We start from the raw sequence: 25,234 nt of genomic DNA, 5'->3' as shown, positions 1-25,234 counted from the left end.
GTGACCTGCACCTGAGCCCCTGGGGACATGCAGAGCACCCACACTTCTGTCTCAGCGGTGACCGTGCTCCCCACCTTGTCTGAGCCTGGGCAGTGGCTGGAGTCTCTGTCATGGTGACCTCAGAGGCAGAGCTAAAGCCCGCACTAACCGTGGCCAGAAGCCTCTTCCACCCACGGCCTTTGTCACCAGCTGGCGCTGGGGGCCTTACCGGCTGCACCCGTTGCAGGTGGAGGTGCGAGGGGAACCCCACAAGACTCGGGGAGCACGTGCCGTCCCGCCTCACTCTCCAAAGCGGCTCTGAGGTCACTGCTTTGTGACAAGCAGAGACGGAGGGCAGATCTTGTTCAAACCCATCAGCAGGTCGCGCTCACTGCTACAGGACCTGCTTCCGAGACCATCAGCCCCCTTGCCTGGGGCACGCCAAGCGAAGGGGCCCCGTGGGCAGAGACCAGCAGGGCAGTAAACGGACTCTAAGGCCCTCTTGTCCCGGGATGGTCTGGACCAAGTCTGTTGGCTTCTGGGCCTCACTTCCCTTCATCTGTAAATTGAGAGTGTTGGGAAAGGCGATTTTTTAAGATGCCACTTAGCCCTGGCAATGAATGTGTTCGTGCTTAGTTGCTAAGTCATGTCTGACTCTCTGACCCCATGATCTGTAGGCTGCAGACTCTGCCCATGGGATTCTCCAGGCAAGAATACTGGAGTGGGTTGCCATTTCCTCCTCCAGGGCATCTTTCCAACCCAGGGATTGAACTTGAGTCTCCTGCATTGGCAGATAGGCTCTTTTTACCTGGGCTGGTATCAGATTTTGAGAAGTGACGCTTGTCTGGAAAGCCACCTGGTAACTTACATCCCACACAGCGTTTCTCTTCTTGAGACTGGCTGGTTTCCCAAGTTTTCTATAACAAGCGGTTGTTACTTTTACAGTCTGGAAAGAAGAATCCCACGTGAAAGGAATAAAAATGGCCGTCCCTTAATTGGCTGTTCCTGCCTCCCACCTCAAGTGCCTTGGCATCTTGAAGACTTGAGTTTGGAAAAACCATCTTTTGTGGCCAGCGTCTGGCTGCAGTCAGCTCCAGGCCTCTGCTGACAAGTTCAGCAGTGCCGGGGCCGCCTCCTCTGGTTTTGCCCACACCCCGCTCGGCTGGCCCACAGCTGGCGACGCCTAGTCACCGCCTTCCATGTGTCAGAGGCTCTGTCCCCAAGGCCAGATCCTCTGTGAAAGACGGTCTGTGGGGAGCAACAGTGGGAGGTGGCCTGGGTGGGGCTCCATCAACCAGCCAGAAGCCAGTGCACCCACCCCCCCGCCCCCTGCCCCCGGGGCTGGGGGCATGCGTCTCTATCACTGGCTCAGGGTTCCCCTGGCTTGCCAGGCCCCTTCCGCATGAGGACCAGAAGCCTCCCAGGGGCAACCTCCTTCTGACCACAGCATCTTTGCCTCCTGCAGACGCACAGCCCCGCCGCCAGCCCGCCACCAGCCGCAGGTCTGGATCAGCAGCAGGGCCTGTGCAGGCTGACGGCGCAGCTTGGATTTGTATTTGCAAAACAAAGCAAAGAGACATCCTTGTCTTCTTAACACAGACATCAGAAAGGAAAGCTTTGAGATAGTCCAGGAGTGAGGAAGCTGCAGGTGAGCCCTGGCCTCCCAGCCGGTGGGCCTGGGGGGTTGGGGGTTGGTGTGGTGATGTGGGGTTTTCAAAAGCGAAAGGTAGGTTTAGGTGGTTTGTGACATCTCATCACGCCACCCGCCAAGATTGCTATTCTTTCTTTCATTTGTTCCCACGCTCACTCTTTAAATGTTTGCTCAGCATCGGCGGCCACAAGCCTCCAAGAGGGAATACAGACAGAAACCAACTGAAGTCAGTACCCTTCCCTGCAAAGGGGGTAAATTTTGTGGTCCAGGAATTACATCTCAATAAAACTATTATTGAAATGTTTTCACTAGAGCTGAGCCTGACAAAGTAGAGAATCATACCCAGAGCGGGGGCAGGGCAGCGGGGGGCCGTGGACTCTGAAGTACACACAGGCCTGGGCTACGCAAGCGCCACGGAGGCTGGGAACCCTGGCGACGGACCGGACCTGGCGAGCTCCAGGCTCGGGGGCGCCCCGGTTTTACGGGAACCGCTTGTGCACCTGCACAAGAGGCGGAGCACAGAGGAGCTTGAAGGTAGTCGGGGGAAGAAAAGGGAAGGTGAGACTGAGAAGCACTGATCTGGAGGCCAGCGTCAGCCCGAGGGAGCCGTTCTCGAGCCTGACGTTTGTTTCCGTCTCGTCCTTGTTCCGTCCAAGTGTGGGGTCACCTTCCACCCCAGGGACAGGTCCCACGCCAGCCCTGCCTGCTCCTCACAGCCGGACGCCGCCAAGCCACCTCTGCTCTGAGGCTCTTCTCACTTCAGAAAGCGCCAACAGCGCCCGTCACACAGGTCGTGACCGTCCGATGGACGATGACGGGAACAGTGTCAGGAACAGAGCAGGCGCCCTTCAGAACCGCACGGCCTCACTCCAGCTCCACACCCGTCCCAGGAGGGGACCCGGGGAGGCTGGGGGTGTGTGCAGCTCCCTTGGTGGGCCCCCAGCCCACCACCTGTATGGCGACCCTCATGCTGGGCCTGGCCAGAGGCCAGCCCCCGCCCCCTAACCTGGGGAATGACCACCCACTCAGTGTCCACAGCCCTCAGGATCACACCATCGACAACGGCCATTCGCATTTTATTCACGACAGCTTCTTAAAACACTCACATCCTGTCTGGGAACAGAAATGTACAACATGAGCTTAAATAACTTTCATACACTATGTACAGTCATTAGCCAACGTACAAAACATATATACACCTGTGCGACCACCCAGCAGAGGAGCTGAGCCAAACACAGCCCCGCGCCCCGGCAGGGGATGGCTAGAAAAGAGCTGGTGGGCAGGGCAGGGGTCTTCTCTGACCCTCGGCTCCCTCGGAGCGGTCCCTGCTGCCCTGCAGGGCCCTCGGGACGGTGTTCAGAGGGTCAGACCAGGGAGTGGTGGGGGCTGGAGCGCCCTGAGTCCCGGGGAGGGGGGAGGAGAGCAAAGACGCTTCAGAAGTGAGAACTTTCCCCGTGGGCTCTGTGCCTGCAATCAGAAGGCAGGGGAGGGCCTGGGAGCAGGAGAGGAGGGCTGCTGGCGAGAACCGGCCAAGCCCTGGCTCCTGAGCCCAGGCCCGGAGGCCATGCCCAGCTGAGCTCAGCATTGTTCCCTGCATGGGGGACGAAGGGTCGGAGGCGCTGGCTTTGGGCCACTTTGGTGGGAAGGAGCTCGAGCCTCCAGCACAGCGGGTGAGGCGAGGCTCAAAGACCAGGATGTGTGCCCGCACCCGGCCCAGACCGATTCAGAGGACGCCGGCAGCCTGGGCTCCCCCAAAGGGCAGGAGAGGTCAGGAATCCCTGACTTCACAGCAGCCGCCCGGGGCACCTCCCCCGCCTGGCGGCACAAGGAGGCTCCAGGGATGGTCCTCCCTCCAGCGATTTGTGCTTTCAACTCCCGGGCAGGCAGCAGGGCCAGACCCCCCAGACCCGAAGGCGGCCCTTCCCAAATGGCGGCTCCCTAACCGCCTGAGAGGCCCGTCTGTGCTGGCCTTGGCTCTCAGCCTCCCTCCCCCAGGCAAGCTCCGGACGCGATGCCAGGTGCTGCCTGGGGGCTTCTGGCCGCCTCGGAGGAGCCAGCCCCACTGACGGAAGAGATGCCGGCCTGAGGATGCTGAGAGCCGAGGTCTGGGCCTGGGACCCGGCTGAGAAGGCCGGAAGGCGGCCCATTCGGGGAGCTCGCCCACCAGCTGCTAAAGCTGTTCCAGGGCTCGGCCCGGGGGGCGGGGGTGGGGTGTCCAAGCTCGTCAGGAGGGCTGGGGTCAGGCATTCAAAGATTCGGGACATGGGGAAAAGAGGGTGCCATTCCGGGCCCCAGCCCTCCGACGCGGCCTGCCTGCAGGGCCGGCCTCAAGCCTTGGGGTGGCTCAGAGGGGCAGCAGTGCGGGATGAGCCCTGGGAGGGGGACAGGCTGTGCTCAAGCCCCGTGGGCGCGGGCCTCCGTGGCAGCCCCTGGGGCGGAACCTCCCGGGAGGCTCGCCCAGGTCGCCGGCCGCCAGCCACGCCTTGTGCTCTCATCTCAACCACTGTGTGCTTCCACACCTAGAAAGCTCGTGCAAAGAGGGGCACGAGGCCCCACCGGGCACCCCGACAGCCCCGAAGGCATGTGCCGACTTCAGAGCTCCGGGGCGCCGCTGGGAACCGCTCCCGAAACCCCGGAGTCAGGGCTTCCCGCCAGGACGGCAGAGCCAGCCCTCCATGAGGTAGCGGACTCGGAAACAGCGGGACAGGGCGGGCAGGGATGCCGAGCACCTCTAGTGGGCCAAGGCCCGCCTCGAGCAAGGACAGGCTTGCAGCCACGGTCCAGGCCCCAGGCCAGGGCAGCCAGTCTCTTGTGTTTCTACAGTCTGTAAACAGTCATCCGGATTCTCGCGTACAGGTCGCAAGGTTGAGCTTTCTGCTGAGCGGGTAGCCGGAGGGGCGGGGCGCGGGGAGACTCCGCCCACTTCTCCGCGGCGGAGGGGGCTCCAGCGCCCCTGGGGGCGCCCAGCAGGAGGGGCTTCCGGTCCTGAAGGCGCTGTCCCGGCTCTGCGCAGGTCCCTCTGCACGACTGCTCCCCGACGTCCACCCCGAGTCCAGCCGGGGCCGCTCACGGCGGGACGGCTTTCTTAGCTGGGGGGAGGCTCTGCGCAGGGGGAGAGGCCCCGTCCTCCTTCCCTCCGCCCCGAGTGCTGGGGCCCTGGCCGCGTGGGGAGGGGGGCCGAGGGCCGCCTCCCGAAGACCCAGAGGTCACCGTGTTCTCTGGACAGAGCTGGGGCTCCCAGCCCCCCAGACCGAGGCCAGGAAGCACAAGGCCAGGTCAGCGTCAGAAAAGTGCGCGGAAAAAGGAAAAAGAAAAGAGGAACACCTTGGAGCAGGGTGGGGTGGGGGGGCAGCCCTCCAGGAAAGAGCAGCTAGGCAGACTCTGCCTCTCTGCTGGCCCCTTGGGGCGGGGAGCCCCGGCTGCGCCAGCTAAGGCTTGGACAAGCAGAGAAGGTCGCTGGGCGCTGCCAGGCTGGGGGGACGCGCGGGGGCGGGGGGCTGGGGGGGCCAGGCACACGTCCAGCCCCTTCCTGGCAGACAGTCTTCCGAGCTGCTTCTGGGTGGCCCGCGAGGGGCTCGGGGAGTGGGGGCCGCAGGCGGGAGACCCCACGGGCGAGGAGACCCCTGTGGGCGCGGCTGGTGTAAGGCTGCGCGGGTGGGCACCAGACCCCGAGGAGGAAGGCATTGCACGCCCAGTGGCCGGAGGCGGTCCCGAGAGCAGCCCCCCGGTGAGGTGGGGACAGGCCCGGGCTGCAGAGTCCCCAGGCGCCGCCCTCCTCTGCAGAGCATGCGGAGCACGCGGAGAGGTGGCCCTGCAGGACTCGGGAATCCCGGCCCCAGAGAGCTGCGGGAACGAACATGTGGGGAGGAACTTCAAGTCAGTTTTCCAGGAGGCAACAGCAAAAATAAAAATAAAAAACAACATAAATAACTGAAGCATTCTGACCATCTCCCCAAAGGAATCTTTCCAGCAGCTCCGCTGAGACTGTCAGAAAGGGACCCAAGCAATCGCCGGGGCCCGCGGGGAGAGGCCACTGGTGGCCAAGGGCAGAGGCCAGCTACAGGGCCAGCTGCCCGCACCTGGTTTGCGTGGTTACCTGAGGGCTGTCTTTCTGGGCTCAGAGGCAGGTGCAGTGGATAGGCCGGGGGACGGAGGGGAGGCCTGGTCAGTGGGGGCTGCCTCACCTCTCCGACAGGAGCCCCCCAGGCCAAAGGCTGGAAGAAGGGGGTGGCCAGCTGGGCAGCAGAACTCGGGGCCAGGAGGAGGGAGAAAGAGGAGGAATCGCCCTTTGGCTTCACAGCTTGATTTCCTCCCCGACCGCCCTGTGCCAAAGAGGTGGGGGATGTGGGGGACAGTATCTCGTGGGAAGGTGGGGAGGGGGCATGAGGGGCCATGCCCATCGGCCACACCCTCTGTCCCCTCCTGTGTCCAGGCCGCTGGGCCGAGGGGTGGGCGTCCTCTGACCTCTCTGCTAGCGGGGGCGGCTGGGCAGGCGCCGGGCACTCCAGAACTTCACGGTCAGGTCACTGGGTGGAGTGAGAGAGGGCAGTCAATTCTTGCCGTGGGCCTGGCCGGCCACCCCTGTATGAAGGATGGGCTGGAGTCCCCAGCTCTCCAGGTGTGGCCGGGACCCAGGGCCGGGTGTCACCCAGGGCGAGGGTGACTGCGGGGGTGAGGGGCGGGCGCTGGGCAAGGAGAGGGGCCTGTGGCCACCGCGGCCCAACAGGAGGCTCTCTTGTCACTGTTGTGTTTTGTCCTGTCCGGGCCTGACGGCCCCCCTCTGCTCTCTGCCGCCTGGCACCCCTCTCCTGGGGGTCTGTGCCCCGTCCATGCTCGGAAGGAAGGAAGGGGGGCGGGCGTGGCAATCTCGGGCAGGCAGGGTATGGGGCTAGAGAAAACCAATCTCATACCGTTAAGAAGCAGCTCAGATCGAAGTGGAGAAAGAGGGGAGAGGAGAGAGGGGAGGATGAGAGAGGAGATGAGGGAGGGGAGACAGAGGAGGGGAGGGGAGCAGGGGTCAAGGCATGGTGGTGGCGCGGCCCTTTATGGCCAGGACTCGGCGCGGAAGGCAGGGGGTGAGTCCAGGGACGTAATTCCACAACTTTACCCGGCAGTCACTGTCGGGCAGGAAGGGGGAGGTGGAGAGAAGAGACGAGGTCGGAACAGGAAGGAGAAAGAAGAGGCCGTCTGAGCGGCTGCCCGCGGGACAGGGCTGGGCATCCCTGGATGGGACCAGCGCTGGGGCGGGTGCTCCAGGGGCTGAGGAACCTGGACAGGGCGGCCCGGGAGACAAGCGGGCAGTCCCGGCTGGGGCCCAGCACGCCCGGCCCCACCCCTGGGCAGTGCCCTGGGAAGGAAGGCAGGGGGCAGGGTGCTGTGGGGTCTGTGCTGGGGGCTGGGCCCTCGCCCACCCGCCCACCCGCCCCGGGGGAGGCTGGGAGCAGGAGTGGAGTGCCCCCCACCCGGCACCCACCTGGAGGCGGTGAAAATGTGCCTGCTGTTGGTGCAAATGGCGTTGATGGGGCTGTCATGGCCTTTGATCTCGCCGATGGGCGTGAAGTTGTCCACGTTCCAGACCTTGATGACGCCCGCACGGCAGGCGCTCAGCAGCATGGGGCGGCCCGGGACAAAGGCCAGTGCGCACACCCAGTCCTTGTGTGCAGTGGGGATTTGCTAGGGAAGGAGCGGGCCGTGAGGGCGGGGAGTGGGGACCCTGACCTGGGGACACTAGAGCCCCCGGGGGGCGGGGGGCGTGGGGCGGGCAGCATCACAGGGCCCGGAGACGGGGCCTTCAGCCCCGCACCACTGAAGAGTCCTCCTGTCCTCAGAAGGGTCGGCTGAAAAGGGGGTGACTGGCCAGACGGGGCTGAGGGCAGACCCTTCCTTAGAGGGGGAAGAGGGTGCAGGCCCAGCCGGCGTGGGGGGCTCTGGCTCCAGGTGGAAAGGCCCCAAGCCCTCCCGGGGCCGGCTCTCCCGCCCCCAGCACCTGCACGAGCTCCTGCCGCTCCAGGTCCCACTTCTTGACGCCGTTGTCCCGGGAGCCACTGAACAGGACGTCCCCCTGGATGGCCAGACACTCGATGCCGTCGTAGTGCGGGGGCTCGAAGTTGTGGGTGGGCCCAACGGTGCCTGTCACACCCTCACCCAGCTCGAACATCTGCAGAGGAAGGGCCGGAGGGAGTCCCGGGCCACCTCCGGCCCCCTCGGGGCCAGCGCGAGGTCCCCTGGGAGAGGGGGCTCCCGGGGGGTGGGGACTGGGGGCTGGGAGACTGACTCAACACAGGTCTGGGGGTGAGTCTCCTGTTAAGGTTTTTTACTTTTTAATAAATAGATATAGTACTATCTGTACTTGAAATAAAAATATTCACCATAACTTTTTTTTCCTCTGCTTCTCAGTTTCTGACTTTGAACCTGTTTGCAGCCACACAACCAAGGAGCAAAGACTTGGGGCTTTCTCGTGTTCCTCAGGCCGGTGGTAGCCCGGCTCCCAGCCCTGCTGGTTTCCCCTACTTCACCGTCATTCCACCCGCAGACACTTAGGTTCTTTCTGATGTTTCACCATTTTCAAAATCACGCTGCAGTCTCGACCTCCTGCACAGACCTTGCTCCCTGGGAGGGACTTTTCAGTACCAAGCGCCAGGAGTCACGTTATTTTTCGCTGAGTCCCAAGGCAGCGAAGGTGGGGCGCGCCAGAGAGGGCCCAAGCCCCGAACCCGGCTTGGAGGTCAAGGCCGTCTCCGTACCTTAACGTAGTGGTCCTTGGAGCCGGTCACCACCAGGTCATGCTGGCTGGCCGTCTGGGTGACCGTCAGGCACATCACAGGGCCAATGTGGCCGGTCAGCTTGCCGACGGGCTGGAACCTGTGGGGGCGGAGACGTCCAGCTGGAGGGAGTGAACCGGGGGGACCCTGGGGTGGGACGGGGGTTGGCTCCAGGTGAACACGCTGGCCAGGGTCCTGGGGACTGGGGGGAGCAATGAGGTCCTGCCACCCGGGGGTCACCTGCCAGCCCCCCCCGCACTCCCCGGACCCCCCACCTGCTGAGCTCCCAGACACGGACGGCGTTCCCCGAGGCGGCGTAGAGCATGCTGCCCGCGGGGCTGAGGGCAATCTGGTTGATCTGGTGCTCCCCCTGTCCGCTGGTGACCGTGCGGGTGGACGCGGCCGCACAGGCGTCCCCCGAGAACACCTGGCCCGAGGACCTGCCGGCGAGGGAGACAGGTGGGGTCGGGGGTGCGCCTGCCGGGCGGGCCGGGCCCTGGCCCCCACCCCAGCCCCGACAGCCTGGCAGGGAAAACTCACGTGAGCGTCCGGACGCACTTGGCCGAGTCTCGAATGTCCCACACCTTGATGTAGGAGGCGGACACGGAGAACACGAGCCCCGAGTGGCCACAGTACTTGATGGAGACCACGTTGTTGGGGTGGCCCTTCAGAGCCGCGATCTCCTGCCCCGTTACCAGGTTCCACATCTTACAGCTGCGATCTAAGGGGAAGCAGGGACCGCCCTGTCACATCCCCACACCCCGCAGGGCCGCCAAGGCTGGGGGAGGTGTCCAGGCATGCCCAGAGGAGGTGCTCCGGGTCTGGGGGGCCAACACGGGATCACGCCTGCCCCCGAGCACAGGCGGGCGCGTTGCTCCTGACAGGGGCCCAGCGGGCGCTGCGGAGGTGCCGGGCCTACAGCAAAGCTCGACACGTGCTATCCACGGACCAGTGAGCCAACTACGGCAAGCGAACCTCAGGGGAAAAACCCTGGGCTCAGCCGGCCTCACTGGACTCGCAGCTCTCCCTCCTGCCATGCAGGTCTGTGGGTACACACAGCTGCTTCCTGCTGGCACTAAGTCAGCGTGGGAAACGTGAGGCCCCAAGTGCTGGGGCGGGTGTGGAGGAGGCTGCTGACGTGAACGATGCTGACACGCTTCTGGGCGTTCCAGAGGCAGGTCTGGGTGGAGCCCCCGGGGCCAGCTAGGAGGGGAGGCCCGGGGTGGGGAGCCCTGAGCGCCGACAGGAGCAGGTTCCCATCTCCTGGGCCGCGGTCTCGGGAGGAGGAAGCAGGCGGCTGGGAGACCCTGAGTCCACGGGGCGGGTCTGGGTCCCACCCACCTTTGGAGCCCGTGAAGAGCAGCTCGTCCGTGGCGTCCACGCAGAGCACGGGCTTGGTGTGGCCCTCGGCCATGGAGATGCACTGCAGCGGGGCCGTCCTGGCGCCCTTGGCTCCTCCGACCGCGGTGATGATGCCCCTTCCCGGGAGAGAGGGAGAGAGGCGCCTGTCAGTCCGGGGCCGCGGCCAGGCCGAGCGAGGCTCCGGGGTTCGGGGCACACGCAGGGTCTCCGGGGCCCCAGGCACCGCCCCTGGGGCCCAAGAGCCACAAAGGCAAGGGCCCGTGGTGCGGCCTCTCAGTCACCATCCCGAACGCTTCCAGGCAGCCAGACCAGCCAGGCACAGCCGGGGGTCAGAAGAGACGGGCCCTGCCTGCGGGGGGTCCCCTCTGACCCTGCCTGACCCAGAACCCGAGGCGCAGACGCCCCCAGGCCAGAGCCGGGTGGGAGAGGCCCCGGAGCTGGGGGGCTCCTCTGCCACCTCAGCGACCCCAGGGAGGGTAGGGGGGTGCAGATGGGGGGGCAGGCTGCCTGGCCCTTGCAGAGATGGATGCATGTGCAGACATGCACACACGCCCGGTGGGACCAGCACGATCAGGCCGGTGAGTGCCATTCGCACAGCCTGCTCAGCGCCGCGGGAAGGACGCCCCGGCCCCGCTGCAAGTAGCTACTCCGGGCTAGAGCGACCCTGCCTGCCCGCAAGCCGACAGAAGAGGCCTGTCTTGAGCGGGCCCAGGGACCCGGCTACACCCCAGCCTGCGGAGGCCCTGAGGAGGAAGAGCTTGTTCTCAGCGGGAGTCTCTGGGAACAGGCCCCCAGCCCCATTAGGTGCACGTCTGAAAGCACGCCTGTCCTAAGTCTGTCCTCTCCAAAGAGAGCGCCCATGACAGGGACGCTGTGGCCGAGAACATTCGACGGGACCCACGTCCTGCCCTGCCTGCAGCTGCTGACGAAGCCCCGGGCTCCGCCGGCCCACCCCGAGGACAGCGGTCGGCCAGGCCCGGCCGCCCCAGGCGTCACATACGCACAAACGGCCTCCGCCTCGCCCCACCCCAGCTCGCTGCTTCTGTTTTACAGGCCCAGCTGCGTGACCAGGGAAGGAGCCCCAGGCAGCCAGCTTATGGGAAACCATACAGTGAAAGCATAACGCTCCTTTCAGGAGCGAGGCCTGGGGGCGGGTTACAGAGGCATCCCCCCGTGTGGGAGGTGCAGTGAGCAGCAGTCGCCCAGGAAGGGCAGGGGAGCCTCAGTCCCGGGGAGGGGGGCCCTTCCCCAGCAGGGGCTCAGGCCCACCGGGTCTGGGGGCCTACTCTGCTGTGGGGGGTGCTGCACGGGGCTGGCTGGGGGACAGTCTCCTGGTATGCCTGGTCCTCGGGCCAGGAGACGTGGGCAGGGGCCCTCCTGGCTCAGGGCCAAGGTCACGAGCGAGCCCCTGACTTTGTGGAAAAGGTCCAACCCTTCCATCACCACCAGGCCTTTCTCGGGGGGCCCAGCGCCCCAGGCTCCCGTGCCCGCCCCTCCGACCCAGTGATGAGGCACCAGCAGCCACGCCCTCCCCGAGCCCCCAGCTCCAGCCTGGCACAGTCAGAGGCCACGAAGCACCCACGAGGGAGGAGCCAGGGTGAGAAGGCAGGAGGGGTCTGGGGGAGTCATGGAGGGGAGGGGCTGCATGCTGAGGCCAGGGTGTGGGGGGGGATAAGAGGGAGCAGTGAGCCATCTGTGTGTACCTCAGGACCTCCGACAAAGAGGAGTCGCTGTCATCAGACCTGGGGGCAGAAAATTAGCTGGATTAGGGGGGAGGGGACACACACGAGGGAGTGAGCGGCAGCAGCGTGGGGCAGTCAGAGGGCGGTTATTCTCCGCGGGGGGGCGGGAGGAGAGGAGGAGGGTGCTGAGGGCAGCGGGGAGGGGGCCAGGGGCGCCCCCAGCTAACGGGTTGGGGGTGGGGAGGGGCTTCGGAGAGACGGGCCTTGCTGGTCCCAGGCTCTTGGCTGCCTCACAAGCTGGGGGCCCCTTTCCCCCCGGAGCGACGCGGTGACTGCTCTCACCCCTCCCAGGAGCTGCCCTCTCCCAGCAGGGACCTGCTGACCCCCAAACCCGCTGTCCCCGGAGCCTGGACAGTGCCCGGGAGCCGGCTCTGTACATGCATGGGCCCAACACCAGAGCCACCAGACAGGACAGGACAGGGCTGGGATGCCAGGCCCACCCAGAGCTGCTGAGAAGGACCTGTGACCGTCAGGGTATGAGGGCTTCCCGCTCTGGATGATGTGGAGGTGTCTGGCTGGTGGGGGGGCACCCTGGCTGGTATGTGCAGCTTCCTGACTCATGTGGGGGTGCCCTGGTTGTTATGTGGGGGGTGCACTGGCCAGTGTGGGGGCACCTTGGCTGGTGTGGGGGCACCCTAGCTGGCATGTGGGGGTACCCTGGATGGAATGTGGGGGGCACCTCGCCAGCAAGGGCAGCCTGGCTGGTATGTGCAGCCCCCTGACTCATGTTGGGGTGCCCTGGATGTTATGTAGGGGGTGTACTGGCTGTGTGGGGGCACCCTGGATGGTATGTGCAGCTCCCTGACTCACGTGGGGGTGCCCTGGCTGTTATGTGGGGGGTGCACTGGCTGGTGTGTGGGCACCCTCGCTGGCACGTGGGGGTACCCAGGATGGAATGTGGGGGGCACCTCGCTGGCAAGGGTACCCTGGCTGGTATGCGCAGCTCCCTGACTCGTGTGGGGGTGCACTGGCTAGTGTGGGGGCACCTTGGCTGGTGTGGGGGCACCCTAGCTGGTATGTGGGGGTACCCTGGATGGAATGTGGGGGGCACCTCGCTGGCAAGGGTACCCTGGCTGGTATGTGCAGCTCCCTGACTCATGTGGGGGTGCACTGGCTGTTATGTGGGGTCACACTGCCTGGTGTGGGTGGCACCCTGGTTGGTGTGGGTGGCATGCTGGTGGGTGTGAAGGTGCCCTGGCTGGCACAGGGGTGTCCTGGTTGGTGGGTGCAGCTCCCTGGTTTGTGTGTGGGGGGGTGTCCTGGCTGTTATGGGGGGGAGACACTGTCTGGTATGTGGGGGGCACCCTGACTGGCATGCCAGTGCCCTCCTCCCACAAGGGAAGACAAAGTGGGTTCAGGGGAAGAGCAGTATTTTGCCCCAGGAAGGAGCATTTCTGTGGGGAGGGGTGGATGCAGGCAAGGACTAGCACTTGGTAGCCTGAGCTTCCCCAGAGGACACCAGCCCCCACCACCATCTAAAGGGATAGAGGAGCTGTTAGAGCCAAGAGGAGCCCACTGGGGCCGCAGAGTTGGGGGTGCCCGGGAGTGTTTGGGGCACAGAGGAGAGCGCAGGAGGCCCAGGCCTCCCCCTTCCCCAGGGCAGACCCCCACGTGTCAGAGGCCCCAGGTCTGGGCCCAGCTTGACATCTGTGAGCCTCATCTCCTCTTTGTAACACAGGGAAGACGGTCCTCACGGCTGGTTCATGGCTGAGTCGCGTGTGTGCAAGCGGGGTGCAGCTTAGGGGCCCTCACACTGGGAGGTGAGCGTCCAGCAGGGGCGGTCAGCTGCGGGCGCTGACCCCTCCGTGTGACCGTAACAGGGTCTCCTTCTGTGGGGACAGTCCCCTAGGGGCCTGAGCAGGAGCGGTGGGGAGGGGGCGCGACTGAAGCTGGGGGAGGGGCCTCAGAAGAATCGGAGGCACAAGGGGCAGGCGGGCAGTTCTGGGGAGGCCCCCGGGTGCACGGCCGCAGCCCCACGGCCTCCTTCCTGCCCTCTACCGCGGCCCCCGAACACTCGGGGACGGGAGCGGCCCCGGCTCCGCACGGAGCGGGGCCAGCACGGCGTGTACAGGGTCTCCTGCTCCCCGCCCGCCCGCGGCGAGGGCCCGCCCGCGGCGAGGGCCCGCCCACAGACTCCTCGCCCCGCCCTCAGACTCCTCACCCGGCCCCGCCCACAGACTCCTCACCCGGCCCCGCCCACAGACTCCTCGCCCCGCCCTCAGACTCCTCTCCCGGACCGCCCACAGACTCCTCTCCCCGCCCTCGGCCCCGCCTGCAGACTCATCGCCTGGCCCCGCCCCCGCCCCGCCCCGCCCCGCCCTCAGACTCCTCACCCCGCCCTCAGACTCCTCACCCGGCCCCGCCACAGACTCTCTCCCCCGGTCCCCGCACAGATCTCGCCCCGCCCTCCTGCCCGCCTGCAGACTCAGTGGCCTTGGTCCCGCACCCCGCCACGCCCTCCGACTCCTTTCACTCCTGCCCCGAACCTCATCAGACTCCTCGCCACCGCCTCGGCCCCCGCCTGCAGACTCTCAACCGCCCCGCCCGGTCGTCCCCGCCCCGCCCCCAGACTCCTCACCAAGTGGCCCATCCGGCTCCACAGGCTTCCTCGTCCCCGCCCACTGGCCCCACCTCCAGCCAGCCGTAGACCTCCTCGCCCCCTTCGCCCCGGCTCCGCCTACCGGCCGCACCCGCAGACTCGGTCTTCCCCGCCCCATCCCCGCCCTTCCCCGCCTCGCCCCACCCCAACCCCCTCAGCCCGCCCCGGGTCCAATCCTCAGACGTCCTCGCCCCGCCCCCGCCCTTACTTGTCCAGCGCGGACCCTTGGCTCTGGTTACTGGTGAGACGAGAGAAGACGTTTCGGTCGTTGCGGGGCCGGGTGGGAGGGGACGAGGGAGGCGTGAACCCCACATCCGTGGACCTGGCAGGCGAGTAGGACAGAGTACCGCCGTCAGGAGCCACACCGTTGCCCGTGGGCCACCTACCACCTTTGGCCTGGTGGCCACCTGGTTCCGGGGCTGGGAATCCCCTGCTCATCGTGGCGCGTGTGTCAGCCCCGGACAAGACATGCGGGCCTCCCCATCATTTGCAGACATGAGGACCCAAGCGCACATGTCCCCAGCTGAGGTCGGAAGAGGCGGCCCTGCCCTCCTCACCCTGCACACAAGGGTCCTTTCCAAAGCCTACGTCGTGTCGTGATTTTCATATTTCTGTGCTTTTGCTGGTGATGTCACTGATTAAAACGGCCCCAAAGCTGCTGCAGGCCTGTCTGTGTGGAGTTCAAGGAAGCTGGGGCGTGATTGATGGAGAAAGCCCGTTAGATGAGCTTTCGTTCAGGTGTGAGCTCTATAGAGGGCTGCTGGCCCCCAGGTCAGTGCTAACGAAAGTGAAAGTTTAATTGCTCAGTCGTTTCAGACTCTTTGTGACCCTGTGGACTGTAGCCTACCAAGCGCTTCTGTCCATAGGGATTTTCCAGGCAAGAGTACTGGGGTGGATTACATTTCCTTCTCCAGAGGATCATCCTGACCCGGGGAAAATGAGTCAGTAGTATATATTAGATAAAGTGTCTTTCAGCAGAAACTCACATGCCGGGGTGATGGAAATGCTGTGACCTGAGGCCCTCAAGTACTCTGCCCTGTACTTTATGGGAACAATGGCTCAGGAATCACTAAGTCGGGTTCACAGTGAGGTGATAACAAGACACCCACGACCTCTCTCTTCGGAAGGTGGCCCTCGGGTGCAGCTCATCCTCTGCAGAGGGGACTCTCCCTCTGGAGAGTCCTGCCAGAGAGTCCAGCCTGCACCCCCCACCCCACGGCAGCTCCAGTGTGTTGACTCAGTCACGGGGGCGGGATGGTTTCTGGGGTCCCAGGTGCACGGATGTCCTGCAACTCCTCCCACCAAAGGCCACGGGGTGGGGCGGCGGAGGGGGCCTGGACCAGAGGGAGAGACTGGAGCACGTCTTCCTCCCCTCAAGGCAGGTGCACGAGGTCACCCTGCCCTCCACTGCTTCACAAGTGACCGCAAAGGCCACCAAACATCTCTGAGAATTAGGACGACCTAGAGAGGCGTCCAGCAACCTGCAGAAGCCCCGGGGGCCCCAGGAGCGGCTGAGCAGTAGGGGACCCTCCACTGTGCTGTGCCCCTTCCCCTTCTTGGACTGTCCTTATTCTCTCATGCTCCGCCAGCCCCCCCCCCCCACAGGACAAGACCTCCGAGGCCCCCCAAGAGCCCACGGCCCTGAGCGGGGCTGAGGCACGTTGGTCCCGTGACCAGCCCAGGCCCCTGCGAAGCCGTCCACACTGAGCTCACGGCAGTTGGCAGTTTTTAGCCTTGGCCTTGGCCACCACCTCAGGCACTCACGGAGGTTGTTTTCTGAGCCACAGCTGACAAAGGGGGGAAGGGGCCATGGCGGGGGGGGTGGGTGGTGCTGACGGAAGTGTACACGACAGGACCGGACACTGCTGCAGGGTTCAGAGCACACCCTCACCTGATGGGCTGCCCTCGGTCGTAGGACTTCCTCCGGGTCAGAGGGGACGTCTCTGCACCGCGAGACTGTCGGGGACTGGAACACAGGGCCCCGTGAGGCCTGCACCCACCTCCCAGCCCCAGCCTCCCACCACCCCCCACCGCTCCCTCCCTCCTTACAAAGTGCTCCCTCTGGTGGGGAGGCTGATGGTCCGCGAGACCTTGTCCCGGTAGTAGGGATCTCGGACTGACAAGCCCACGCCGTCCTCTTTGATCTCCACGAGGGACGCCAGGGACTTGGTGATGTTCTTGGTGGAGACGTCCAGCGGGGGGCCCAGGCACTCGGCCGACACAGCCTTCATCTGGGCGGACAGCTTGGGCTCGCCCTGCCACAGGAAGGGTTGGGTGGACCCACCTGCCCGGACAGGATGGTGCAGGAGGGGGAGGAGGCGGAATTCCACAGGGCAGACAGTGCTGCCAGAGGCAGAGCAGTGGACGGAAGGGCCCAGCAGACGTCACCCAGGCACGTCTTCCCAGGCGTCTGGAGAGGCCAAACCAACAGGAATGCCCTTCCCGCCCTAGACTTTGCAAGCAGGCGGACCAGTGTCCCCAGGTCCTCAGTACACCCAGAGGCTGCGCTCACATCTCTGCTCCTGGGTCCCAGCACTCTGCCTTCCCTCTATAATGCGTCCCGCTGGGGGTTCAGTCTAGCCTAGAAACCGCTCCCTGACTGCAGACCCTCATGCACAGTGACTGAACATCCGGGGCGAGGCTCTGATCAGAGCTGGAGGCGGTTTGGTGAGGAAGAGGGGGATTTCTGAAGGCGGGGCCTTGGGCTGTGGTGATGTCACTCCACCCGCTTCAGAAGGAAGGGGCTGTCAGAGGTCACACACCCGCCCCCCTCACCCCCGTTCCAGCTGAGACCCGTCTTGGCCCCTGCACCCCAGCTGGAGGCAGTACTGGGTTGGGGCTGGGGGCGGGGGCCGTACCACGGGAAGGCGGGGACCAGGCTGTGGGGAGCAGCCTGTCTGCCTGCCAGTGGGGCTCACCTTGAACTTGAAGTCATCGTGGCTGGTGGAGCCTTTCATGGTGAATGACTGGGAGAAGCTAAGGGAGAAGCCGACGAGGGTCAGGATGCTGACAGCTGGGATTCTGGCTCCTGGGGACTTAGACTCGTGGGTCCCCGGGAATCCCCAGGCCCTGGTTCAGCCCTCGGCCCAGCCCGGGGCACGTGCCCCCTCCCGACCTGGAAACTCACCTCCCCTCAGAGAACTCGGACACCTCCTCATCCGTGCTGGCATAGCCATTCTCTGTGGGGAAGGAGGGAGCTGGGGGTGAGACCCCAACCCACGGAGTGCAGGGAAGGTGGCCTCCCTCCCACCGTTCCTGGGGGTCAGACTGGGGCTTCTGGGGAGCACGGGGAATCGAGGGCCTCCGGGGTGGAGGGGGGAGCCCCGGGTGTCTGGGGACGCCTGGGGGGCCCATACCCTGCTGCACGTTGTGGATGAGGGCCTGCAGCTCGGGGCGGGCCTCGGCCTTGTCCCGCAGCGCCTCCAGGAGCACGTGGTTCTGGGAGGAGCCCGCTATGTCCGTCTGCCGCAGCCGCCCCTCCAGCAGCCGGATCTGTGCCTCCTTCTGTGCCACCTGCAGCCCCTGAGGATGGGCAGCGAGGCCTGGGGTCACCCTTCCTGGCCTGGTGCCGTGGGGACCCCCATCCCTGCCCCCCCAGCATCTGCGCCTCATAAGAGCTTGGAGGGCTTGCAGCCCTCACCCTGCCCCGATCACAGACCCAAGACGCACCCCGGGCCCTTGGCTTCCCCCACATCCACGCTAGGGGCATGCTCCCCATGTGGCCTGAACTGTGTCCCCAGACACATACGCAGATGTAACCCCAGGACCTCAGAAGGGGATTGCATGTGGAAATGAGGGGCTTCAAGAGATGATCAGGGCTTCCCAGGTGATGCTAGTGGCAAAGAACCCGCCTGCCGGTGCAGAAGAGGTAAAAGACGTGGGTTCGATCCCTGGATTGGGAAGATCCCCAGGAGGAGGGCATGGCTGCCCACTCCAGTATTCTTGCCTGGAGAATCCCAAGGACAGAGGAGCCTGGCGGACAGGACTGAAGCTAAGTTGGCACACATGCAGGAAAGAGGTGATCAACTGAAAATGAAGTCTCTAGGGGCCCTAATCCCCGTGACTACTGTCCTTTATAAGAGGAGATCATGACACAGATACACAGAGGGGCGACTGCGGGAGGGGGAAGGCTGCGCCTGCAAGGCGTGGAGACAGGCTCCGAGGAAGCCGGCCCTGCCCGCACCTCGCACCTGGTCTCTGGCCTCCAGCCTCCAGGACTGGGAGGAGGAAGGTGTGCATTTAGGCCCCCGACCAGTGATGCTGGTCGTGACAGCCCAGCAGAGGAACACCCTCCCGAGAGCAGAGCTGAGAGAGCTCCCTGGGGGACGGGGAGGGGAGGGTGGGGGAGGGCAGTCTCCTGCCCCGGCCCGGAGCTGCCCGGCAGGCACAGCCCCAGGGGAAGGAAGCCACCCGCAGCCTGGGCTCCATCAGAGTGGGCCTGGGAGCTGAGACGCACCTGCTGTTCCAGCACCAACCCCACCCCTGGGAGGAGCATGTCCATCTGTCTGCTCCGGCTGCCCCACCTCACACACACATGCACACAGAGACACAGAGACACACACACAGACACACGTAGACAGACACACAGATACACACACAGACACACAGACACACACACACATGCACACAGAGACACAGACACAGACACACACAGACACACAGAGACACACACACAGACACACATACGCACACACACACACACAAGCTGCTGCCTCCCCCTCCAGAGGCTCAGGCCCTGCTGTGTGTGGTGACCACACCAAGCCCCTGGCCACATCACCTCGTTAAAGCCGCACAGCCAGCCGTCACCCCCGCTTTATAGCGTCCCCCCATGAGTGACGCAGCTGGGCAGCCGGCTGTGAGTGCTCCAGCCCAGGCAGGCCCCAGAGGCGCCCGTCCCCTGGGTTGGGGCAGGAGGCCAGTGACCCACCCACCTTATCGATGGACGCCTTGAGGAAGTTGTCCAGCAGGAGGCGGGCTTCGGCCAGGGAGCAGGAGCTGATGACCACCGACGTGTCCGTGGAGTCCAGCTCCTCCTGGCGGGGAGGCAGAGGGCGCGTCACCCGGCTGCCCCGCCTCCCACCCGCGCCCGCCCGGCCTGCCCGGCCCCCGGGCACCTTGGTCTCCTCCAGCTGCACGATGGTGGCCTGGCAGTCGCCGATGCTGTCGTTGATGTAGTCGATGTTGGCCGCCAGCACCTCGATCTCCTCTGCCAGCTCCTGAAGCCCCTTCTCCTCCTCGGGGCTCTCCGCCTGCAGCCGCTCCCGCTTCCTGCGCAGCGCCTCCTGCAGGAGGGAGAGCTCCTCCCTTTTCTGGGGAGGCGGGCGAGGCCTCAGGCTGCTGCCCCCCGCGCCCGGGGAGTGGAGGGGGGACGGAGGGGCGGGCCCACCTTGATGAGCCGCTCCATGTCGGCCTCCAGATTGACGATGGTCATCCTCTGCATGACGATGTCCAGGATCCTCCGCTCCAGCGACTGCCACTTGAGCCTGGCGGCCTTGCTGAAGCTCTGGCTGGCCCCCTTCTTCTGGAACTTCTTCCTGGGGGGGCACAGGCGAAGGGGCCAGGGCGGGACCACTCTCAGCCTCTGCACTGTGCGGAGCCTCTCACCTGGAGCCTCCGAGGCCCCGCCCCGCAGCCCCCAAAGCTCAGGCGCCCGGCCTCCTCACCTGGCAGGGCGGGCGCCAGGCACGGTGGGCGCGGGGTGGCCCCCCAGGAAGTGGTTGATCTTGCGGTCCCACTGGCGCACGATGCTGGAGACGCAGCGGGCCCCCGATTCGGCCTCAGAAGAGGTGGTGCTGGCTGACACCTCGGCCCCTGAGTCCAGCACGGGTGACTTCAGTCCTACTCGCCCTGCCACCCGCTCAGACATGGGCTTGGCCAGACGCCTCAGTGCAGAAACCTGGGGGTCCAGAGGAGAGGGGCCCACTGGGCGGGGTGCCCCCAGGCCCACGCAAAGGCCCAGCCTGGGGATGCTAGGCGGGGAGAATACAGGGGCCGCTCCGTCCTGGCCTGGGTTTGGGATGGAGAAAGGGCCAAGGGGTCTTTGAAGTGAAATGAACAAAAAAGAGACTTCTCTTTTTAAAAACTAACATCTTGGGCATCCGGACCAGAACCCCTGCTCCCCCCGCTTCAGCGCCCCCACGGGATAACCCTGGGTCAGCACTCAGCGGGGGCGGGGGGGGGGTCTGGGGGCCGGGCAGGGGCCTGCACTCACTTCCTGAGTCTTCCTCCTCAAGACTATTTCCTGCTGCCTCTTCTGAGACTCCAGAGCTCGGATCTGAAACTGGGGGTGAGAAGGGGGTGGAGCCCTCGCTCAGGCACTGAGCCTGGTCCCCCACCCCTGGCCGGCTCCGGAGGGCAGCCTTGTGCTGCCAGAACTCACAGGGAAAGGGAACCCAGCATTTGGAGGGCATGTCTCTCGGCCTCTTCTCCCCACCAGGGAGGAGACGAGGAGCCTGAGGCAGAGGGCTGGGCCCCGCAGGCCTCTCTGCAGGCTGGACGCTGGGGCTGGCATGCTGGGTCCTGGCCGGCGTGGGGCTCCAGGCCTGGCTCGGAACCACACAGGGACCAGGCTGGGTGCCCGCAGCTGTCTTGCCCTCCCGCGTGGGGCCGCACTTGCCTCCAGGCACCTCCTCTCTGCCGAGGACGGCCTGCCGGGGCCTGGGTGGTCAGCAAGGGCGCCAGTGCACGGGGAGAGGGGCCGGGGCCCAGAAGCGCCCTCACCTCCTGCCGCCGCTGCTCCTTCCGGAGCTGCGCGATCTCCCGGGTCCGCTTGGTTTCCACCAGCCGCCGCCGCTGCTGCTCCTCCCGCATCTGCTTCATCAGGGCCACCTGTGGGGGGTGGGGGCAGTGGCCGTGAGGCGGGGGGCAGTGCCTCGGGGCCTGTCCCCTACTCTCCGCAGAGCTTGAAGCTGACCCGCCCCCTGGCCAAGCTCCCAACAGGAACAGCCTTTCTGCCAGCCTGGCCGTGCAGGCGTCACCACGTGGCAGGTCCAGCGCGACCCCCACGGCTCTGGCCCTGGCCCCTGGCGGCCCCCACTTGTAGCCACCGCCAGGGCCCAGCCGGTGTGGGCCCAGCCTGCGTGGCCAGAGGCAGGCACTCCTGCCTGGATGGAGCTGAGCTGCTGTGGAGTGAGTCCCTAGGCCAGGCTCACAGTGACCATAAAAACCAGGAGCATGGATGGAGCCCACACTGCATGCCCAGACCCTCGTAACAGTCAGATGAGAGCGGCGGCACCACTCTTATTTCATAAACAGGATGTGAACCTCAGAGAGACCAAACGGCTTAAAGTCAGAAATTCAGCAATGGGTGGCTAGGCTTGTGGTCGGGGTCATTTTGCTTCGAAATCCAGCTCTTACCACGGCCGTGGGTCAGGGCAGGGCAGGCCCCAAGCACAGAGTCTGGAGCTGAGTTCCCGGCACAGAGGGCACTGTCAGGGCAGCGATGACCCGCATGACGGGGCACCCGGAGGCTCGTCTCCCTCTGGTGCACAGGCTCAGACCCCTCCCACGAGGTGGGCCATGAGAACCGGGCCGGGCGGTCCCTCCGCTACCACTGACGCCTCGGGCACCCCAGGAACATCACCAGCCTGCCCCGAGGACAGTCAGGAGAGGACCCGGCCTGGCAGGGAGGGAAGCTGGATGGGGGCCGGTGGCTGTGTCGGGGGAGCTGCAGGTGGGGGGGCCTCCCTGGTGCTGGGCCTGTGGGTCCGGAGTGAATGCTGCCCCAAAGGGCTGGGGCTGGCTAGAGCGAGCCAAGCCTCGGCTGGAAGCGAACCCGAGTGTGGGGGTGCAGCATACACCCCAACGTGGCGGCCCCCTTCTGGGGCCGGAGTCAGAGCCCGAGGCTTCCTTCAGAGGAATGTGTCTTCCGGGACAAGGGCCATCTGCCCAACTCCGCCTGTGTGGCTGAGCCCCACACAGGTCGTCACGGGGTGGCGGTCTCAGAGCTGCGGGAAGACTCCAGGCATGCGTCATCAGGACCCCCGGCGGCCCTTCTCTGGGCGTCCCCGCTCCCGAGGGCACCTCCGTGAGCACGGGCGCCCCTCAGCTGCAGTGGAAGGGTCCTGGCCACGGCGCTTGCGGCATCTGATCAGAGTCCATGCCTGCTGCCCCAGGTCCTTCTGACGAAACCCTGCACTCCTCCTGGGCATGCCCCCTGCAGGAACACTACTCCTGGGTACATCCCCCTGCGGGAACGGCCCAAGGGTGCTTTTCTCAGCCTCTCCCCCAGGCTCACAAGAGCTAAGTGAGCTGAGCAGAGCAGGGGGGTCCCCGCTGAAGGGCCAAACAAGCTGAGATTGAAGCCCAGGAACACGCAGGGATCCTCTGTACTTCCCACATGTCGTGGGCATTATTACATTAGTATTATTTTTCCAGGCTTCAGAGCCACAGGAGGATCCTCCCTCCTAGAGGTCTACAGTGGCGTCACCTCCCCTGAGATGATGCCAGGGCACCTGGAGAGGCTTAACCAGGGGACCTGCAAGCGGACAGAGAGAGGGCGCACACCGACTTCCCCGGCGATCCGCTCCACGAGCTCCAGTTCGAGTACTGAAGGGCGACAACCAAGGCCCAGGGCCTCCCTCCTGCCGCCAGAGGGCGCCCGCTGACCAAGTCCCCCGCATCCTCGGAACCCTGGTCGGTGTCCGCAGGTGGAGGCGGCCCAGACCCGAGGACTCGTGCACTGCGCGCGGACTGGAGACCACTGCACTGGGCGGGGTCCCTGGGGGTCCTCTCCGGACCCTCTACTGGGAAAGGTGCTTTCACTCTGGACAACGCTCGAGCTAAGAGGACAAGGTTCAGGAGCAGGGCAGTTGAAACAGGCAACGTCAAGTGTCAAGACGAGCATCCACGCTGACAGTGACGGTTATTTTTAACACGGTAAATGGATTTTTAGGGCTTCCCTGAGGCTCAGACAGTAAAGAATCTGCCTGCGATGCAGGAGACCTGGATTTGATCCCTGGGTCGGGAAGATCTCCTGGAGGAGGAAATGGCATCCCACTCCAGTATCCTTGCCTGGAGAATCCCTATAGACAGAGGGGCCTAGCGGGCTATACAGCCCATGGAGTTGCAAAGAGTCGGACTCGACTGAGCAGCTAACATTTTCTTCACTTTCAAGTGGATTTTGAGACTACACCCCGCCTCCCATGCCCTCAGCCCGCCCCTTTTAGCCTTCTTCCTTCCGGCCCCGCCCCGCCCCCCGTGGCCTTCATCTCGGCCCCGCCCCCAGCCCCACCCAGGCCCCGCCCCCGGCCCTTACTTTGGCCTTCTTCATCTCGGCCACCTCGGCCTGCAGCTTCTTGAGCTCCCTCTCGTAGCGAGACTGGTTCTTGAGCAGCCGCGCGTGCTCCTTCTGGGCGGCCTGCAGCTTCTGCAGGTCCCGGTTCATCTCCCGCAGCCTCTTCTCGTAGTCCGCCTTGATCTTGTTGGCCTTCTCCTCCGTGTAGCACTCCATGGTACCTGCGTGCAGGCCGGCAGCGTTGGCGCAGGTCCCCGGCCCCGGTGCCCTAGGCTCGGACTGGGCGCGGGGGAGGTCTCACTGGGCGATGTTGGTGAGTCACACCCTCCTCAGCCTGTTCCGTCTGGTGAACAAGGAGGGGCTCGGACTAGGAGACACCCAAGGATATTCTAGGGGCCTTGAAGAAGTGATTCACCCTGAGATCTGAGCCGAGCTCGCCAGCTTCCCAGGAGGGGCCTGAGGACCAGGTCCGCTGGCCCGCTTCTGACCCATGATTGGAGGAGAGGGCTGGACCAGCGGGGAGGGGAAGGGTTAATAAGAGAAGGCAGAGTGACAGGGGCTCCGGCAGAAGAAACAAGCCTTCTCCACCCTTGACCTGATCTGCCAACAGACATGGCAGATTAACAAGTGCAAACCCACCCCTTCACCCAGCAGTCTTCTTCATCTCAGTATCTACCATCGTACCTGGAGGCATCCTTGGCTCCCCTCTCCTAATCTCCCACCAATCAACCAACAAAGCCCTTTGTCGGCATCCTCAAAATGTATCCAAGATTTGACGGCTTCTCAGGGCCTCCTGCCCACACACCGCTCACCAGAACCTCTGTAACAGTTGCCCAGCAGGCCTCAAGCTTCCACTTGTGTTTCCCTGCACAGCAGCTGGAGCGATCTCGTCAGAATGCTTTCAAAATCTACATCACCTCTCTCAGAGCCCCAGCTTCCCATGTCCCTCAGAGAATAAGACAGAAGTCCTTAAAACGAGCGGCACATCCGGCCACATCTCTCTTCTGACCTCCTCTGCTGCTGCCGTGCCTCCCACTGTGCCCGGTCACCGGGGTGCCCCCAGGGCCTCAGCATGTTCTGTCCCCTCTGCCTGCAGTGCTCTTCCCCTCCCTCATTCTCAGACGCCAGCTTCTCAGCGAGTCTTCCACGACCATCCTTTACAACTCGTCCAGCCCTCCCCAGCACGCCCTGCCTCCTTCCCTGCTGCTTCCTCCCATGGCACTGGTCACCCCTGACACGCTATAGAGTCAGCCACTTCCTGCCGTCTGCCTCTCCCCACTAGAGCGCTCGCTCCAACATCTCTGGCACCTAGAACAAGGGCCACTCTGCAGGACTATTCCACGGACGCTTGCTGAGTAAGTGAATGTGTGAGTGAGTGAATGAATGAATAGTAACAGGGTGAACAGGCTGAGAGTGATGTACGTAAGACACATTGTGAGAAGCAGATTTGTAAACGGAACCAAAGGAAACATCCTAGGAGAGAATTAAGGAAAAAAAGACTGAGGGGTGTCACCTTCATGTACCTGGCGATAGAAAGGATTCTAATATGTATGGTGGGGCGGGGCCTCGTGGTGGGTGGGACGGGGTTCGCAGTGGGCGGGGCCTCGCAGGGCAGGGCGGGGCCTCACTGAGGTTCTGCAGCACGCGATCGCGCTCCAGCTGGGTGTCCCGGATCTTGTTCTGCAGCAGGATCAGCTTCTCCTCGTACTGGTGCTTCAGGGTTTGCAGCCGCCGCTGGCTGTTCTCCAGCTCGTCAATCAGCTTCTGCTTGATTTCTATCTCGCACGTCAGGTCGGCCAGGTCCGCCTGATAGTTCACCTCTGTGGGCGCAGAGACAGGCTGGCTGGGGTGCTTGGGGCCCGGGGTGAGCGGATGGGGACAGGGCCTTCCTCTGGCCAGCCGTGA

The 25,234-nt window shown here is 64.7% G+C and overlaps 1 protein-coding gene across 4 annotated transcripts in view; it reads right to left on the bottom strand.

Moving 5' to 3' along the window:
• Window positions 1-2,690: 2,690 nt before the first annotated feature.
• Window positions 2,691-25,234, bottom strand: part of KIF21B (kinesin family member 21B) — a 43,194-nt gene continuing 20,650 nt past the window's right edge. Inside the window, exons 14-35 of one of the 4 annotated variants that reach the window (XM_043485177.1) lie at window positions 24,958-25,149; window positions 23,351-23,550; window positions 20,815-20,922; window positions 20,306-20,374; window positions 19,758-19,990; window positions 19,481-19,628; window positions 19,209-19,403; window positions 19,026-19,127; window positions 17,451-17,616; window positions 17,222-17,273; window positions 17,013-17,070; window positions 16,144-16,349; window positions 15,986-16,060; window positions 14,303-14,416; window positions 11,457-11,495; window positions 9,733-9,869; window positions 8,932-9,112; window positions 8,667-8,831; window positions 8,374-8,491; window positions 7,617-7,787; window positions 7,104-7,303; window positions 2,691-6,156 (exon numbers count right to left, since the gene is read on the bottom strand). In XM_043485177.1, the coding sequence (XP_043341112.1) occupies window positions 6,102-6,156; window positions 7,104-7,303; window positions 7,617-7,787; window positions 8,374-8,491; window positions 8,667-8,831; window positions 8,932-9,112; window positions 9,733-9,869; window positions 11,457-11,495; window positions 14,303-14,416; window positions 15,986-16,060; window positions 16,144-16,349; window positions 17,013-17,070; window positions 17,222-17,273; window positions 17,451-17,616; window positions 19,026-19,127; window positions 19,209-19,403; window positions 19,481-19,628; window positions 19,758-19,990; window positions 20,306-20,374; window positions 20,815-20,922; window positions 23,351-23,550; window positions 24,958-25,149 (2,984 nt within the window). In that variant the 3' untranslated portion in view covers window positions 2,691-6,101. The other 3 variants (XM_043485175.1, XM_043485178.1, XM_043485176.1) reach the window with 3 other exon arrangements.

This window comes from Cervus canadensis, chromosome 13, assembly GCF_019320065.1.
Source record: "Cervus canadensis isolate Bull #8, Minnesota chromosome 13, ASM1932006v1, whole genome shotgun sequence".
Lineage (NCBI taxonomy): Eukaryota > Metazoa > Chordata > Mammalia > Artiodactyla > Cervidae > Cervus > Cervus canadensis.
The sequence above is the reverse complement of the archived record's forward strand: the minus strand, read 5'-3'. Positions and strand labels throughout refer to the sequence as shown.